At 40.3% G+C, this 16,393-nt stretch overlaps 1 protein-coding gene and 1 long non-coding RNA gene across 2 annotated transcripts; both read left to right on the top strand.

Moving 5' to 3' along the window:
- Positions 1-918: 918 nt before the first annotated feature.
- Positions 919-2,552, top strand: LOC134468722 (uncharacterized). Its single transcript, XR_010038902.1, has 4 exons — positions 919-977; positions 1,206-1,288; positions 2,025-2,123; positions 2,474-2,552. It is a non-coding gene; the product is annotated as an uncharacterized LOC134468722 (long non-coding RNA).
- Positions 2,553-5,259: 2,707 nt separating this feature from the next.
- Positions 5,260-15,473, top strand: adgrg11 (adhesion G protein-coupled receptor G11). The gene is made up of 12 exons (XM_063222430.1): positions 5,260-5,296; positions 6,060-6,213; positions 6,399-6,555; positions 7,039-7,173; positions 7,352-7,459; positions 7,743-7,782; positions 8,082-8,182; positions 8,386-8,510; positions 10,394-10,662; positions 12,222-12,312; positions 13,427-13,716; positions 14,538-15,473. Exons 3-12 carry the CDS (start codon positions 6,436-6,438, stop codon positions 14,669-14,671), a joined length of 1,413 nt encoding a protein of 470 aa, XP_063078500.1. The 5' UTR covers positions 5,260-5,296; positions 6,060-6,213; positions 6,399-6,435; the 3' UTR covers positions 14,672-15,473.
- The last annotated feature ends 920 nt before the right edge of the window (positions 15,474-16,393 follow it).

The following is a 16,393-nucleotide window of genomic DNA, read 5'->3' on the forward strand; positions in this document are numbered from 1 at the left end:
TACAGTTGACCCAGTGGTGTAGTCTGCTTTTTTGAGGTGGGTATACTGTATATTTTAGCATTTTTGTGGTGGGTATACTGTGCCATTCTAAATACTGAATCAATCAATTTTTGGTGGGTATACTGAAACCCCTGACATTTTCAGGTGGGTATACGTATTGCATATACCTGCTTTCTACGTAGACTACACCACTAAGTTGATCCCCCCCGTCCGTCTGCTTCCTAGCTCTTCATACTCAAAGTTAGGGAAGGAGTTATGTACTATAAAGCTTGTTCATTGAGGTCTTTACAAAAAAAAAAGAAAAGGAAAGAAAGAATGCTGCCTGAAGGATGTGACCAATTGTATCCTGGCCCTGTTTTTCATCCTTCAAGATTGATGTGTTGGGTCTCCTGGAGGTCGTTAAATATACACTATTATTATTTTTTACACTTTTTACACTTATACACTTACACTATATCACAGATGCTCAACATGTTGTTCTCCAATACTGTACTTGATAGTAATACTTGCTGATAGTGACTGCAGCCGTGTCATAAACATTCATGTGTACACAAAAGACATAAATCAATAAAATGTTGTTTATGGCACTTGTTTTTATTGGGTTTTTTTTAAATTGGTGTTATTATTAAGGTTTTATGGGTGCAACACAGACCCAAATAACAATGCAAAATGTGCAGCATAGATTCCATAGGCCTAATATGGGTAATTGTGGAGGCAATGGATGGTTGAAAAATAAAATGTTTGGAGGAAACAAATTGTGTGTGCACAGATGTTACGTAGAATTTTGTCGAATGTCATTGAGGAAATAACATCTACGTTTATTCATGGGTCTGGAAGCTTTGGATATTCAAATCAGATCACCGGCATTTTCCGTTTGGCTTTCCAAGGATGGACAACCCCATTCCAGTGAGCTATAGGCATTCATACACAACACTGTTGCACTGTCAAGGTGGCTTTCTTTATGCAATTTTCACAAGGTAGGCTACAGCTTGTAAGTTTGAAGTCACTTTTCAAAAATGTGTTTGACTTGTTAATAGAAGGAAGAATTACACAGAATAGACTGGCTGTGAGAAGTCATCAGGTGAGACGAATGCTAAAGTAACAGGTAGTAAATATGTTGTGTCGAATGTACGGTATTTGAGCAGAGGCCTGTATGCATTAACAACACATTAGAAGTACTAATGTTAAATCAATCTTCATTTCAGGTCATTTTAGGAGCAGTCTGTGAAGATGGGTGTAAATAACTGGATTATAGTTGTGGCCTCATTCCTGGCGTTCTTTGATTCTGGTAAGAACTTCTTTCAGGTCAAGGTTAAGGTGGAAACACTGAAGATACTAGTGTGTGTGTGTGTGTGTGTGTGTGTGTGTGTGTGTGTGTGTGTGTGTGTGTGTGTGTGTGTGTGTGTGTGTGTGTGTGTGTGTGTGTGTGTGTGTGTGTGTGTCAGTATTTGTGTAGTCTTCATATACCGAAAGCACATTGGTTTAAACCAGCTTTGTATTCACAGTTTTAAAATGAATAATTATAGAGAATCTAAGGGATGTCCGTCTGTGTGTATGTTTGTTATTTGGCTGGTATGGATTTTGTCCTCAAGTGGTTAGTGGGGTTCACTGGTATTGAAGACCATGTTATAGCGAAATATAGCATATGTCATGTTTTTTTTTTTTTAATAGTTTTATAAATCCCATTTGTTTATTCATAAAATTCCAAATAAAACCTGCTAGAAACCAACTCACTATGAAACTTGTTATGGAATACCAGTGAACACCGCAAACCACTGTGACGCACATTCCACTTTTGTAAGCAAATGTCTCTGGTGGTTTTAAGGACAGAATTAAGCATGCCCTTGGCCATCCATCTCAAAGTAGATTGAGACAAAATTTAAGTTAGCCTGGAGAGAGCAGCATATATCAACATTTCCAACTCTTTTGGAATTGCAGACAACTTAGAGAAGAGGCTTAAAGTGTTACTGATAATATGTCCTGTATTTATCCATTAACAACAACTCTTTTAAAAAAACACACAGGTTATTGCATAGTGGGCAAAGTGAGCCAGTGCAAGAAGAACATTATTACTATTTCAGACGAAGGATTTGCAGGGATACTTAAGTCACGCTGTTCTACTGGTAAGCTCATGCCTTTACAGCTGATGAACATGAACATAGCACACGTGTATATTGTTTGAATATACTTTTCTCACTGTTAAGGTCAGCCTTGTACTCTATTTTATGCAATTTTGTTGTTCTTGAGTTATACCAGTACTTTATATTGTATTGTTTTGCATTGTATTGTATTGTATTGTCCACTTTTCTCAACATTCTTCATATTGGCCTATTACACCGCCCATCGGCTTCCCTGGTCATATGAATTCAATCACTCAAACATATTTACATCAACATTCGTTGCACAAGCAAGGTGCCACTAATTAAATTGTATGTATTCGCTACTTACATCTCTGTTTTTTTTTCCCTCCAAGATGATGTCCCACCTCGAAAAAAGGAATGCATTTTTGTTTTTGATGCAAAAGGCAATGGTACAGGCAATCAAATAATGAATCGCAAAAGTAAGTAGGCTTAACCTTCTCTTTCAGACAAACTTTCATGATATACTCATAATTTGCATGCTGACTGAACCTCATGCACATAGTATGTTCAAAATGCTAAGGTGCTGTAAACAATGCAGTGAAAGACCTCCTTCTATCACACCCTGTATGCAGTAAGCCACAGGCTCAATCTTTAGCCCAGATATTCTTACTGAGACAGGATGCTTTGTCAACTTCACCTCTACATAGTAGAAAGGGCAGTGTTGATTCAACACTTCAACACGCGTTGGGGAGACCTAGGGGGGCATTGAGAGGGATACAGCTGAGTGGGGGCAGGGCTTAGTTCCCATTGGGTGCATTAGTCTTTTTTATTTTTCAATACTAAGGGGGGCGTTAAAAGACTTATGATGAGCTTAAGGGGGCATTGGGAGGCTTATGATGAGGCATTTGTTTAATAAGGTTGAGAACCACTGCTCTAGATTCTAGATGTTAAATTGACTCTGAGTGTTGATTAACACATCAAAACTTTCTGTGTTCTTTAAGCTCTGCATCTGATGTCACCAAATGTGCGCTTCCACAATGCATTTGTCCTTTCTTCTACAGGAAACTTCAACCTTGAGAAGCTGGGGTTTTGGCTAATTTGGCAAAATGAACCAGGCTCTTATCTTCTAAGACTTACCAGTGAAGGACATGGTCTCAAACTCAAGTTCCGTTTTAATCTATCTTCAGCACGTGAGTAACTTCGAATGTCACCCCTCCCCCGCCCTCATAATCAAGATCATAGCCAACAACTGATTCATCATCTGTAAATTACATTAACTGATGTGCATTTCTCAAAACCAACGTTGTACTACAAACCCCAACTCCGATGAAGTTGGGACGTTTGGTAAACAGTGAATAAAATCAAAATGCTATCATTTTCAAAACATTCAATCTATTAATTAGATGGAGAATAGTGAAAAGACAACATATTAAGTGTTAAAACCGAGAAAAAATATTGTTTTGGGGGACATATGTACTCATTTCTAATGTCTTGTTCAATATTTGTTCTCGGTTTTAATGATTGTGATATAATAGTTGACTCTTTTCAGCAATGAGTAAATGGGCACAATCAGCACAAAGAGGCTACACTTACGAAGGCGGAGAGGTTAGGTCGCTGTTATGACTGATCACGTCATAGCAATCAAGAGAACCATTTAGAACCTTACAATAGTTGACGATGCGGCAGGAATTTTTTGGGGCAGCCGTGGCCTAGTGGTTAGAGAATTGGTCTTTCAATCTAGGAGTTGCAAGTTCAAATCTCCCTACGTCTCCATCCATGGCTGAAGTGCCCTTGAGCAAGGCACCTAACCCCTAATTGTTCCAGGGCCTGTAAACAATACCCTGAAGCTAAATAATTGTAAGTCGCTTTGAATAAATGAAAGTGTCAGCTAAGTGCAATGTAATGTAATGTACTATGTGAGTTGAAAATCCCTTTTCATATAAGCACTACAAATTGTTAAGGGGCACACTTAGGCAGGTCACCAGGTGGAATAGTTAGTAGGCCTTTTGTCCTGTAAAGGTTTTTGCAACGGATTACTGATTGGAAGGCCTATTGGAAGAGATTAAAATCTTTGGCCATCTCAATGTTTGCCAAAAATGGCAGATTTTCAGGCACTTGTTACTATTCAATATGCCCTTTGTTTTTCATAATGGCAGATTTTCATACCTTTTTTCAAAATGTTGTAAGCATTGACAAAGAGTTTGTGTGTCAAAATGATTCTTTGAAATAAATGTTATAGTAAGTAACCAGATGTTACCTACATGGCATGCAAGCCTTAGCAAAACCATTGGTCCACGTTTTGTTCAGCATAAACAAGTCTCACTTAAGAAAAGCTCCCAAAATATCCTTAGGTAATAAGTTATAACTTGTATAGTACCTATGAGCAAGGCTGACCAAATCATTTGTTAATGTGTTGTAAAGCATTAACAGTTCTCACTTGAGCTCAGCTATACTTAAGTAATGAGTTGTAACTCCTTGATAACACAAAAGCAAGTCCTGCATCCATGAGGGGCAGTCACATAAACCTCAATTCATTCTGGGTTTAACATGTCATATTCAACACATACAAATGATTAACACATTCTTAAGAGATGAGAAATCATTAAGAGGTATTCTCTAACAAATGGTTTGGAGTTGGTTAACTAAGACTTTTCCAATGATAAACATGGAGTGTGTATTCACCCTACACAAACCATATGTTTGAGTGATGAGAAATGCACTATGGTTAGAAATACTCAAGAAAGGGTTAATCCACTGATGCCTGATGTTGCTTTTTTTTGCAGGTGCCTTAGGCAGCAATGTGTTAAATGAAATCACCAACAGTGAGTATGTATTCATCATATACAAACCAGTATGCTAAAGTAATGCTTATAATTACATGCTTACCACATTAGTCATTTGCAAACCAATGAGTAAGAAAGAGATTAACTAAGACTTGAACAATCCTTCACAAGGAGTGAATTCACCATGCACAGACCTTTAACAAACACTGCTTATTATTGATGAGTGATAATGAAGAGATAATGGCTAGCACATGATTAAAAAGGGTTACCTAAGCATTACCTAAGGTTTAAACAGTGCTTAACTCATGCTGAACAAGGACTCCTTTTTATAAAATGTTACCGAATGTTTTCTTATCCTGATGTGTATTTTTCAAGATTTCAAGACAAATAAATTGTGCAAAGACGCAAAGTACGACGACTGCAAGGATATCGGTAAGTTCTTTTTGTCAATCAGCCCTGTCATTTGCTATAGTTGTGTGGTTTGGTAACCTAAAACTTGCTGAATGCAACAAGTTGGGTTGACTCGTCACAGAGGCTGGGAAGGTCATAGGGGAGGAGCAGACTCCTCTCAGTGAACTGTTATATCACCACGTCCTAAGGAAAGCGGATGCAATTTTAGACTGTGTGGATCACCCTCTGTATGGGGAGTTTGAACTTCTGCCATCAGGCAGAAAGTTTAGAGTTCCAACCCGTTACAAATGTTCCTTTATTTGCACAGCTAAATATGCTGAACTTGCACAATTAATGCTTCCTCCTGCACTTTACATCCTTGCATTTTTTTGCACATTGGACTGGCATTTTCAATCTCCATGTCTTGATCTGGTATTTTATGTCATTCTTTTATCCTCTTATTCCATATATATATATATATATATATTTTTTTTTTTTTAATTCTGTGTATTGGTCCCAGTCGTATGTCCTTGTGCTGTGTCCACCCCAGGTCCCTGTCTTTATGTTTGTTTTTATTGTCTGTTCTGAATGTTTTTAAATACCTGCTACCTAGTTTCCCCTTGGGGACAAAATAAACTGAACTTGAACTTGAACTTGAACTTGAATTTGAACAATAATGAAAAGGGGGAAAAAACAGTAAACCAAACAAAATCAGTTACATACATGTACATATAATGTTCAGAGGTATACATTGTTTATTTACAATAAAAGTCATAGCCCATGATCTCTCATCAACCCATCACAGGAGATGCCTTTGAGTATCGGATCAATCTGAGCAGCAAGCCGATATATTGTTATAAATGTGGGAACCCAACTGTTGAAGCACCGGAAGTGAATCTCTCGGGAACCAACATAACAACCCCTGACCCCCAAACCAGCTTGAAGCCAGAGGACGCAGTGTAAGAACCTGTGCCAAACTACCCGTACATGCTTTACCATCAAGATCGTCTCTCCCAAGAAGAAATAATGATCAATCAATTAGGTGGTCATCCAGAGCTCTCTCTCTCTCTCTCTCTCTCTCTCTCTCTCTCTCTCTCTCTCTCTCTCTCTCTCTCTCTCTCTCTCTCTCTCTCTCTCTCTGCAGAAAGATTGTGGAGCAGCTGTCCTCTCTGGCTGTTCTGATGGGAGACCGGCCTGCGGCCAGTGTGTCCATCGGGGAGATTAAGGGGGTCATGGTCAAACCCAAAGATGAAGACGACCTCAAGCAGCTAACCTTCGGGAGTGCCGACACTGGTCTAAATGTCTGTTGTCATGCATTATGTCAAACCTTAATGTACTGGTATTATTGTTCTTTATGCTGCTGCTAGTCTTCATCTACCTTGTTGTTGTTGTTGCTGTTGTTCTTCTTCTTCTGATTCTTCTTCTTCCTCTTCTTCTTCTTCTTCTACTTCTTCTTCTTCATCATCATCTTCTTCTTCTTCTTCTTCTTCTTCTTATCATCATCATCATCATCATCATCATCATCATCATCATCATCTTCTTCTTCTTCTTCTTCTTCTTCTTCTTCTTCTTCTCATCATCATCATCATCATCATCATCATCATCATCATCATCATCATCATCATCATCTTCTTCTTCTTCTTTGTTATTATTGTCACTGTACTACAGTAGAGTATTATAACCATCACCATTGCTGTTTATTATTATTAGCCTACTATTATAACAGACTGCATTAATATTAGCATTGACTGAGCTGCTCTTGAACTGGGATTACTCTGTTCCAGATAATTCAAGATGAGAGCGCCAGCAACCAATTACCCCTGTCTGTGACAGTGTCCAAAGAAGCGTATCAGAAGTCCTATCAAAAGAAGAAAAATGAAACCATTGTTGGAGTTTTCCGTTTCCCCAATATGACAGTGGTAAAAACTGATTACCTGGTCCTGTAACAGACAAATTACATTTCACACATTTACATTTGATTACCAAGTTATTAACACAGCCAATGAATCCAATGAATGAACAGGGTTACCATTTATACTGTATGTTGATGTTACGTTTTGTTCAAATGTCAAATTGTCAAATTGTGTTGTCGTTCAGGGTGGAAACCTGACTGCCCTAACGAATAAGGTGTACGCCATTGAAATGGGAACAAATATTTCAGATCTCTCAGAGCCGATACAACTCAAATTCAATATGAAAATACCTGTAAGTATTTTCTTTCCACGATTCCTAAGAGTTCCCATGTTAACCATGTGGTCCAGTCAAGTGAAAAGAGATCCCGCACACTGTCCATTCCACCAACAAACTGGTGATTAAAGTTTGTTGGTGGAATGGACAGTGTGCGGGATCTCTTTTCACTTGACTGACAACCCGGCTGGGATAACATCCTACGCACCTGCCCAACTACAGAGGTGTGCAAAAGCGTCTTTATTGAACCATGTGGTCCAGTCAGTAACATGATGATTTGCTCCTTGTGTCTAATGTTTAGGGAAGACGCAATCTCTCCTGCCAAAGTTGGGATGGAAACGGTAGGCTACATTTTAGATACAATTTTGATTTTTTTTTATACACAAATGCCGTTTAAGTCATTGGTTTCTGTTTATTTTTATTTTTTTTAATCTCTCCATTCCACAGCTACTCAGCAGTACGCAGACAACAAATTAATTCATTATATTATTATAATAATTATATTAATTAATGAATTATTATTAATTATTAATTATATTACATATTATTACATACAATTGCACAACTGCCTTTGTAAAAATGTGCTTCAGAAATATCATGACATTAATAAGAAACAACTCAAGCATCATTTGTCACTCAGGTAGCGAACCCAATTGGACAGAAGAAGGCTGTATCACTACACAGTTTGATGACCAAATTGTTTGTGAATGCAGCCACCTGACCTTCTTTGCTGTTCTAATGGTGAGTGCATTGTAATTGTAGCTTGGGAAAACGATTGGGGGGGGGCACAAAGGGGTCAGTTTTCGCAGGCCCGCGGGGGGGACCGATACTGAAGTAATGGTGAATATGTCAGACAGAACAGCAATACAGTCTGACACTTACACACAGTAAATAAGCTATGGTTCGCCTAATGTGATCATCTGTGGGTTTTTTTTCCCCATTAGTCACCCCCTGGTGAAGAGCCGATTTCAGCTTCGGATTTGGGGACCCTAACCTACATCTCCTACATCGGCTGTGGTGTGTCTGTGTTCTTCCTTGGGATTGCACTGTTCATGTTCTTTTGCATAAGGTAGGGAAATGGTTCGAAGCACCAGTACAGTTGCCTGATTATCATGACTTTCAAATCTTTTCGAGACTTGGTCTGGCCAAGAGCATTACAACGAACATTCTTAATGGCATTAAATGGCATGGTTGACCCACCTCCCTTCGTTTGCTATTGGTCGAGGGCAGAACAGGCTGAGCCAAAGTTTAAACCAAACATTTCTTAGTCCCAATAGAACGTCTCTGCTTGAACAACGTCACCACCTTGAACACGCCTCTACCCAGGGCGGTTGGAAATGCTCAAAGTTGATTAGTTCCCGACAAAGTGGGTGGAGTTTCCCGCTGTGGAGTGAACGGAATCTTCATGAACAAGCTCCTGGCCTGAGCTAGTGTAGCTGAGCCGAAGGTGTTGCGTCACTGCGAGGGCGGAGCCTGGGTACCTGTACAGTATGTTCAGACATGTCAGGTCTCTGCCATGCGACGTGAGGATACACTGTGCCCAGGGCTGGATTAAGATGGCCTGGGCCCCCTAGGTTTTTGTGGGGGCCCCCTGGAAGGCAAATCTCGTGACAAATGTATGTATGCGGAGTCATGAATACTAGTTTGGAATTAAGGATAGCATGTCTACCAACTGTACTCAACATGACAGATGGATTTTCAATATTGCATCTTGTTACAATTTGGCGATTTCTCCAATTTTGTCCAATCAGGGCCCCCCTGGCAGTTGGGGGCCCCTAGGCTGCAGCTATATCTAGCCTGTGCATTAATCCGGCCCTGACTGTGCCGATGCTTTTCATATCAAACGAGCTGAATAAATGAAATGATGTCCGCATGACGCCAGTGAACCAAATATTTAAATGTAGTCAGAGTAGCAAAATAAATAGATATTGACCTCACCCAACTCTTGTGAAAAAAAAACAGATAAACCATTCTCTTCAAAGTCGAAAAGCAGATATCTCAGGCAAATAAAACCACACACTGGTGTAACAAAATCAGATGTGTGGTGCAAACATTTACCTATATTTTATTGTTACCACCCAACCACAATGTTGCACTTTAGAGTAATAGAGTAGGGACGTAGGAATGACTTTGCGTTCTACCTTTTCTAGCTAAGAAATGGATTTCCATCCATGACAACACAAAACAGACAACCAGAAAACTGTGACAAAATAGAAACTGAGTGAAATTGGAATATCTGGCTGCACATTTCGAGTGGTTTCTTATTTGAAGTTTGACTAAAGCCCTTATCTGTTGAGAGTGGCATTCATTTTGTACAGACTTTCTGGAGATGGTCTGCTTTGTGATCAGATTGGTCTACTTTGTTTCCTCTAGAGAGTCTTTGCTTATGCCATAAATAAACCATTACATTCACCGTTGACCTCATCCTACTGAAGTGCTAAGGCAATTAACACCACCATTATCCTCAGATCCTCCCTGTGTGTCTGTATGACAAATGTTTTAGTGAAAGCCCGATTGGGAAACTCCAACTCCTATTGTCATTGTGACACAGCACTCCACAGCACACAAGTGTTCACTGCACACTGCACACAACGAATTTGCATTTATGCCTCACCCGTGCAAGGGGGCAGCCCCCAATGGCGCCCCAAGAGAGCAGTGCGGCAGGACGGTACCATGCTCAGGGTACCTCAGTCATGGAGGAGGATGGGGGAGAGCACTGGTTAATTACTCCTCCCACCAACCTGGCGGGTTGGGAGTCAAACCGGCAACCTTTGGGCTACAAGTCTAATGCCCTAACCGCTTACCTTTGACTGAGGGAATGATGTAGGCTATGCATTATTAAGCATCGAGAGAGTTGGGTATCTTGATTACTGATTTTCGTTTACGACGGTTAATATTTTAATATACTGATTGATAATATCAGAGGCAGTTACACGGAACTCTTCCTTACAGGAAGGCGAAGGCCAGCAACGCCACCCATATCCTCCTCCACCTGATGGTGGCGCTCTTCCTGCTTAACCTCACCTTCCTGACCAACGAGTGGGTGGCCAACCTGGGCATCGACGTGGCGTGCAAGATCATGGCGGCCGCCATGCACTACTCCATGCTCAGCTCCTTCTCCTGGTTCGCCGTGGAGGCCTTCCACCTCTGCCTGCAGATGACCAAGTACTCGGCAGTGTCCATTCCCCACTACAAGCTCAAACTCAGCATCGTCGGATGGGGTGAGTTACTTTGCAGAGACTACTTTGTCTCTCTTCACACTGGCTGATGAAAACAGACAGACCTCAGTCTATGCAGTAGTGTAGTCTGTTTTTTTTTTGTGGTGGGTTTACAGTATATTTGAGCATTTTTTGAGGTGGGTGTACCGTATTTGTGCTATTCTAAATAATGGATCAATCAATTTTAGGCGGGTATACTGAAATCCCTGACATTTTGAGCTGGGTATACTGTGTATACCTGCGTTCTACGTAGACTACACCACTGCCTCTATGTACACAGAGACTCTATGTACCTACATAGTTTTTTAAAACTCATGTAGTGCACCTGGTGTCACAAAGCCTGCGGACCTAGACCTGTAACATGCATCTAAATAATATTGATAACAACTGATTGAAGAAGCGTTGGCTATTTCTCTCACATCGACAACAACTGATATGAAAACCTCCAGTGATAAGTATATACTGTGCATTTAAATCATACATGTTTATAATTAGGCTATGTCCCAAACCAATTGGTTAACGAGAGCTCTCCCTTCTTCCACGTGGAACTAAGTTCTGCCTGTCTCTGGAAGCATTCTGCACAGCGCAGTGCTATGCTGCCCCCACAAATCCGAATGGCCAGAAGGTGTAAATGCACATTGGAACTCGCGGCAAGTTGCCGATAGGCGTGGATGACGTTGGCAGAATGAACTACCAACAGCTGTACGTGGAAGATGTTTATGAACTGTTTCATTTTCAAGGCCAAGAAAGCTAAAGATACATGTATTTGTATCTGACAAGTTGTGGCTATTTTACCTCTGCAGGTTTCTTTGGGATGTTGACGACATTGTCTGTGGCCAGGTGACATCACTATCAAACATCCTCTAGTAGAGTAGGATATCCCAAACCCCACCTAGTACTCGATGCAAAGCAGTGTGCTCAAGTTCATTCTCCTAAGGGGGCATTGCCCCCTCCTTCTTCTTCTCTTTCTGTGGTGCTTGGTCATAGGGGAAGAACATCTGACTAGAGGTGACACGGCAATTTGTGACAGCACTGAGAAACGGCACATGCAGCCTCCTATCTTGTGTTGGTAGTATAGGCACCTTCAGTCAATACAAGTCAATGGAGAACACGGCCACCTCTGTCAAAAAATTGACTAAAACTGTATGAATATGATGTAACACATTAATCAAAGACCAGATTTGTCAGGCTAAATATCTACTTAAATCATATGAGTCGATAAAATACATTTAAAAATCAGATTGTAATAATTTGTAGATATTTAGAAACACACTTCAACTACAGTATTGTCCTTGTATATTGTGTTGATGGACATTTTCACATTATTAAGCCATTTTTGACAGAGGTGAGCCTACTGCTCTATCTTCATTTCCATTTCTCTGGTCTACCTCCAAAAAATGGCACAATGAATTGCAATTATATGACCCATTGTAATTCTTATTGTGCCTTGCAACTCAATATAGTACACAGCCATATTACGTCCATATAACTTGACAATATGTTGAATAGACATCTGGCATCCATTTACTGTATATGTGTCCTGTTTTCCCCTCTTTCAACAGCCCCCCCTGCCATTGTGGTGCTGGTCATATTCATTTTGGAAAAGTACAGTCTATTAACAATTCCCGCTGCCAATGGAACCGAAGCCAAATTGTAAGATAATGCACTCATCTTGTAAATACTTTCAACCATACTTACTGTCCATACACTAACTGTACATACTGCAGTTATCTGTGCAGCTCTTTCATTTTCACTAAAATGTACAACAGAGTGTATAACGATTAAGAGAAAATGGGCCATATTATGGTTCTGAAACCAACTATACAATTGAATTACTGTGTAAACAATACCCTATAATATATCAGTAACTGGCTCTGGATAAAAGCGTCAGTTAGGAATAATGTAATACTCTACTCTACTTTATTTGAAGAGAGAAATGGGTTAGCGCCTCCTTGGGTCTCAGACAATTAAAGGGGTATGCCACTATTTTGGGGCTTAATACTGTAGCATGCTACACGGATCCATTGACTTTCACTAGCTTAGCGACATGCTCCCTCTTTTAACTTGTCTTAAAGCAAGGCAAGGGCTTACATGAAAAATAAGACACTTTACCACCTTTATAAACCCCAGCCAACGATTTTAACTGTATTAAGCCCCAAAATAGTGGCATACCCCTTTAAGTGCAGGCACTCTTCAAGGTGAAAAGGGTATCTAGAACATCAAAATAAAGGAATGTCCCGAGGCAACTCTGCTAAGTCCTTTGTTTTATTTGTGCCACACACATTACTTTACACTTTCTACTCTGCTTTACTTTAACCACGCTGTTTAAAGGAGCACTCCTGCCGATTTCAATAGGCTGTTGTATTGCTCACGCTACCCTTGAGTTGTCAGTACCCGGTGATGCTGCATTTTTTGGCTCAGCCCTTTCCGAGATATGAGCTATTCTAATGGGGGCAGCTTTTGTTTACATTTAAAAAAATCTTTAAAAAGGCCTACTCCAAATATTTTCCCAAAAGGTATCGCTGTTTGCTAGTTGTCTGTGGATGTTGCATAACCTTTTGGATGTTTTTGAGCATACATAAAAATGTTTTTTTTGAAATGCAAACAAACACCTGCCCCCATTACAATGACTAGGATCTCGGAAAAGGCTGAAGAAAAAAAATCTCAGATACTGACAAGTCCAGGGTAGTGTGAGCATTACAACTGCATGTTGAAAATGGCTGGAGTTATCCTTTAACTAAAGCACACGCGTGTGTTGTCGGCACAGGTGCTGGATCGTGGACAGCACGGTCCACTACGCGGTCAACATCGGCTACTACTCCATAGTCTTCCTCTTCACCTTCGTCATCTTCGTGGTCATGCTACGCTGGCTCTGCTACATGCGCAGCAGCTCCAAGGTCAAAGGTCAGAAGAGCAGCAGCACCAGGTCCAGTGACGTCATCACCATCATGGGCCTCTGCTGCACGCTGGGCGTGGCCTGGAGCTTCGCCTTCTTCAGCCACGGGGCCCTGCGATTGCCCTCTTACTACATCTTCTCCATCCTCAACTCCCTCCAAGGTGGGCTTTTTCCCTTCCTATTTCTGTTTGTTTTTTGTTTGTTTTTGTTTTAGTTTTTTTGCTTTTGGCTCTTTATAATACATGGGTTTTCTTTTTTTGTTTTCCCCTGGCTGCGCACAACTCAACCTCTGATTGTTGGATACCGCTGTCGGTCAAACAATTAGCTCACGTGGTTGGTTGCCAGTATCTTGCCCCTCCTCAAAACACCATGCACTGACCAAAAAAAGACATGACATTGAAGAAAAAAGAAAAAGAAAAAAGATATTGAAGAGAGACAGGAAAGTAGTGGAGGGAAAGAATGAAATAACCCAGGCCAGATTCAAACCTGGTGCCTCCATGGACAATATTGCAACCTTCTTACTGTAACATAGGCCTACTCCAAACATTATTCCAAAAGGTATCGCTGTTTGCTAGTTTTCTGCTGATGTTGCATAACCTTTTGGATGTTATTGGGAATAAATCAAGATGTTTTTAAAAATAAATATATAAACAAACTCCATTGCCCCTATTACAATGACTAGGATCTCGGAAAAGGCTGAAGAAAAAAAAAATTACTCTCAGGTACTGACAAACATTACAACTGCATGTCGAAATTGGCTAAAGTTATCCTTAAAGCCTTTTTTCACAGTTTACCAGCAAGCTGAGTTAGTGTGTTCTGAAATGTAGGGCAGTGTAGTAGGGTATACACTATCTGTAGATATGTAACTTTGCTCCGTCACATTAACACCCCATTTTTACTGTGTAGGCCTACTGTCAAAATTGCTGTCCAAACGACAAAGTTTGTTTAACAAAAACATAATTGTTGTTGCTGTTTCCCACAGGCTTGTTTCTCTTTATATATTACTACAACACCAGCAAGCTCATTGGAGATGGCGGCACTTCCTCAAACTCAACCTCATCCACTGATACTTCAACCTCAAAGCTGGGATTTCACAACCCTTATGAAAACGAATGAAACAAAGGTTAAAGGTGCACGGTGTAAGATTGTGGCCAGAGCGGGTATTGCAACCATGCTGCTCATTGAAACTGAGCTGCCTGTTTCCAAATTTGACCTTTTCATGAATATTTACTAATAGTAGAGCGGCTACAGGAAAAATCGTGCAAATTATGATACTTTTGCAAATACTGATATGCTTTTTGGGGGGGCAGCTTCACGCAGGTCTACCTGAGTCCCAGGTGAGGATGGAGGACAATACTGGTTATTTTGGAAATTGAGCCATGATATTGTATAGGCTATACACCAGGAGAACTGTGTGTTTTGAGATGGACCATATTACAGTCGGCTACTACTACTTCTTTATTTGTGCTGCTCTTATTTCTATGTGTTTAGGGAAAACATTCTTAGGTATTCTTCATTCTTTATACCAACTTAAAGTGCTGTCAATCAACAATCCACTGACTATTCGTAAGCTATAAAATGTTTTAACCTAATGCTGCAAAGTAGGCTAACTGATTATTCAAACAACGGTGGACAACACTTTCAAGCTGTCTTCTACTTTCAATTTCCAAGAATTAAGAGTGTGCTTTTAGAGTAGGCCTACCCGTAATTTGTGCATGCCAGCGCAGTCATTGTAAATATAGGCCTACGTATATGAGGTATATTTGCGCATGCCAGTGCAGTCATTGTAAATATAGGCATATATATTTAATATATGATACAGAGATGGAGGTACTATTATTACAATTAATAACTCACTTAGCCTACAATGTGCTCTGTGTACTCTAATAATTTAGGCCTTATCAGAACTACACGTATGTGGAGAACCATCTTTTTAATCTGTCTTGCCCAAATGTATTAAATAAAGGCATCTGATAATCATTGTTGTAGTTGCTGCTGTTGTTGTTGTTGTTGTTGTTGTTGTTGTTGTTGTTGTTGTTGTTGTTGTTGATGATGATGATGATGATGATGATGATGATGATGATGATGATGATGATGATGATGATGATGACATGGCAGTGGTTGAATTGTAAAATTTGGTCAGGAGGATTCTGATTAGGCAATTTGGAGTTGGGGGTTTCTCCCACGAGAACATTTTGAAAATACAGTTGTTAAAAGTGCAATTTTAACGCAACATGTAAATGTATAACCTTTTAAGGGGGGGATTATTTTTTTGTTTACCATTTTCAGGGGGGAGGGGGAGGTGGAACCCTATGCATATCCAGCTACACACACTTCACCCTTCTGCCATCTGCCCGGAGATACAGGTGCTTACGTGCTCACACCAGCCGACTCAGGGACAGCTTCTTCCCTCAATGTATCAGACTGTTGAATTCAAAAACACCAACATAAGAAGGACAGGGGTGGTTCTAAGGGGTGGCAGGGGGTGGCATTTGCCCCCCCAGAAATATGATTTGCCACCCCAATTAAGAGCCCTGATTGTGACCAATAGCCTTAATGCTTGACATCATTTCAGACATAGAACTTTAGTTTGCATGGTTTCACTTTAAGGGATTCACTGTATCACATAAGTGTGTGTGTCGATTATATCGCGTTTATCATTTTTCCTTAGTGTAGGAGCATGCCCCCCTGAAGTACATTTCGCCACCTCTTTGCCACCCCAAGAATAAATGTCTGGAACCGCCCCTGAAGAAGGAATCCACTCATCACATCTCATCACATTTTTCCCTACTTTTTTTTTGTGTGCCTTTTTAACCTTTTTTGGGACTCCCAGAGAAG

This window comes from Engraulis encrasicolus, chromosome 18 (assembly GCF_034702125.1).
Source record: "Engraulis encrasicolus isolate BLACKSEA-1 chromosome 18, IST_EnEncr_1.0, whole genome shotgun sequence".
Classification (NCBI taxonomy): Eukaryota; Metazoa; Chordata; class Actinopteri; order Clupeiformes; family Engraulidae; genus Engraulis; species Engraulis encrasicolus.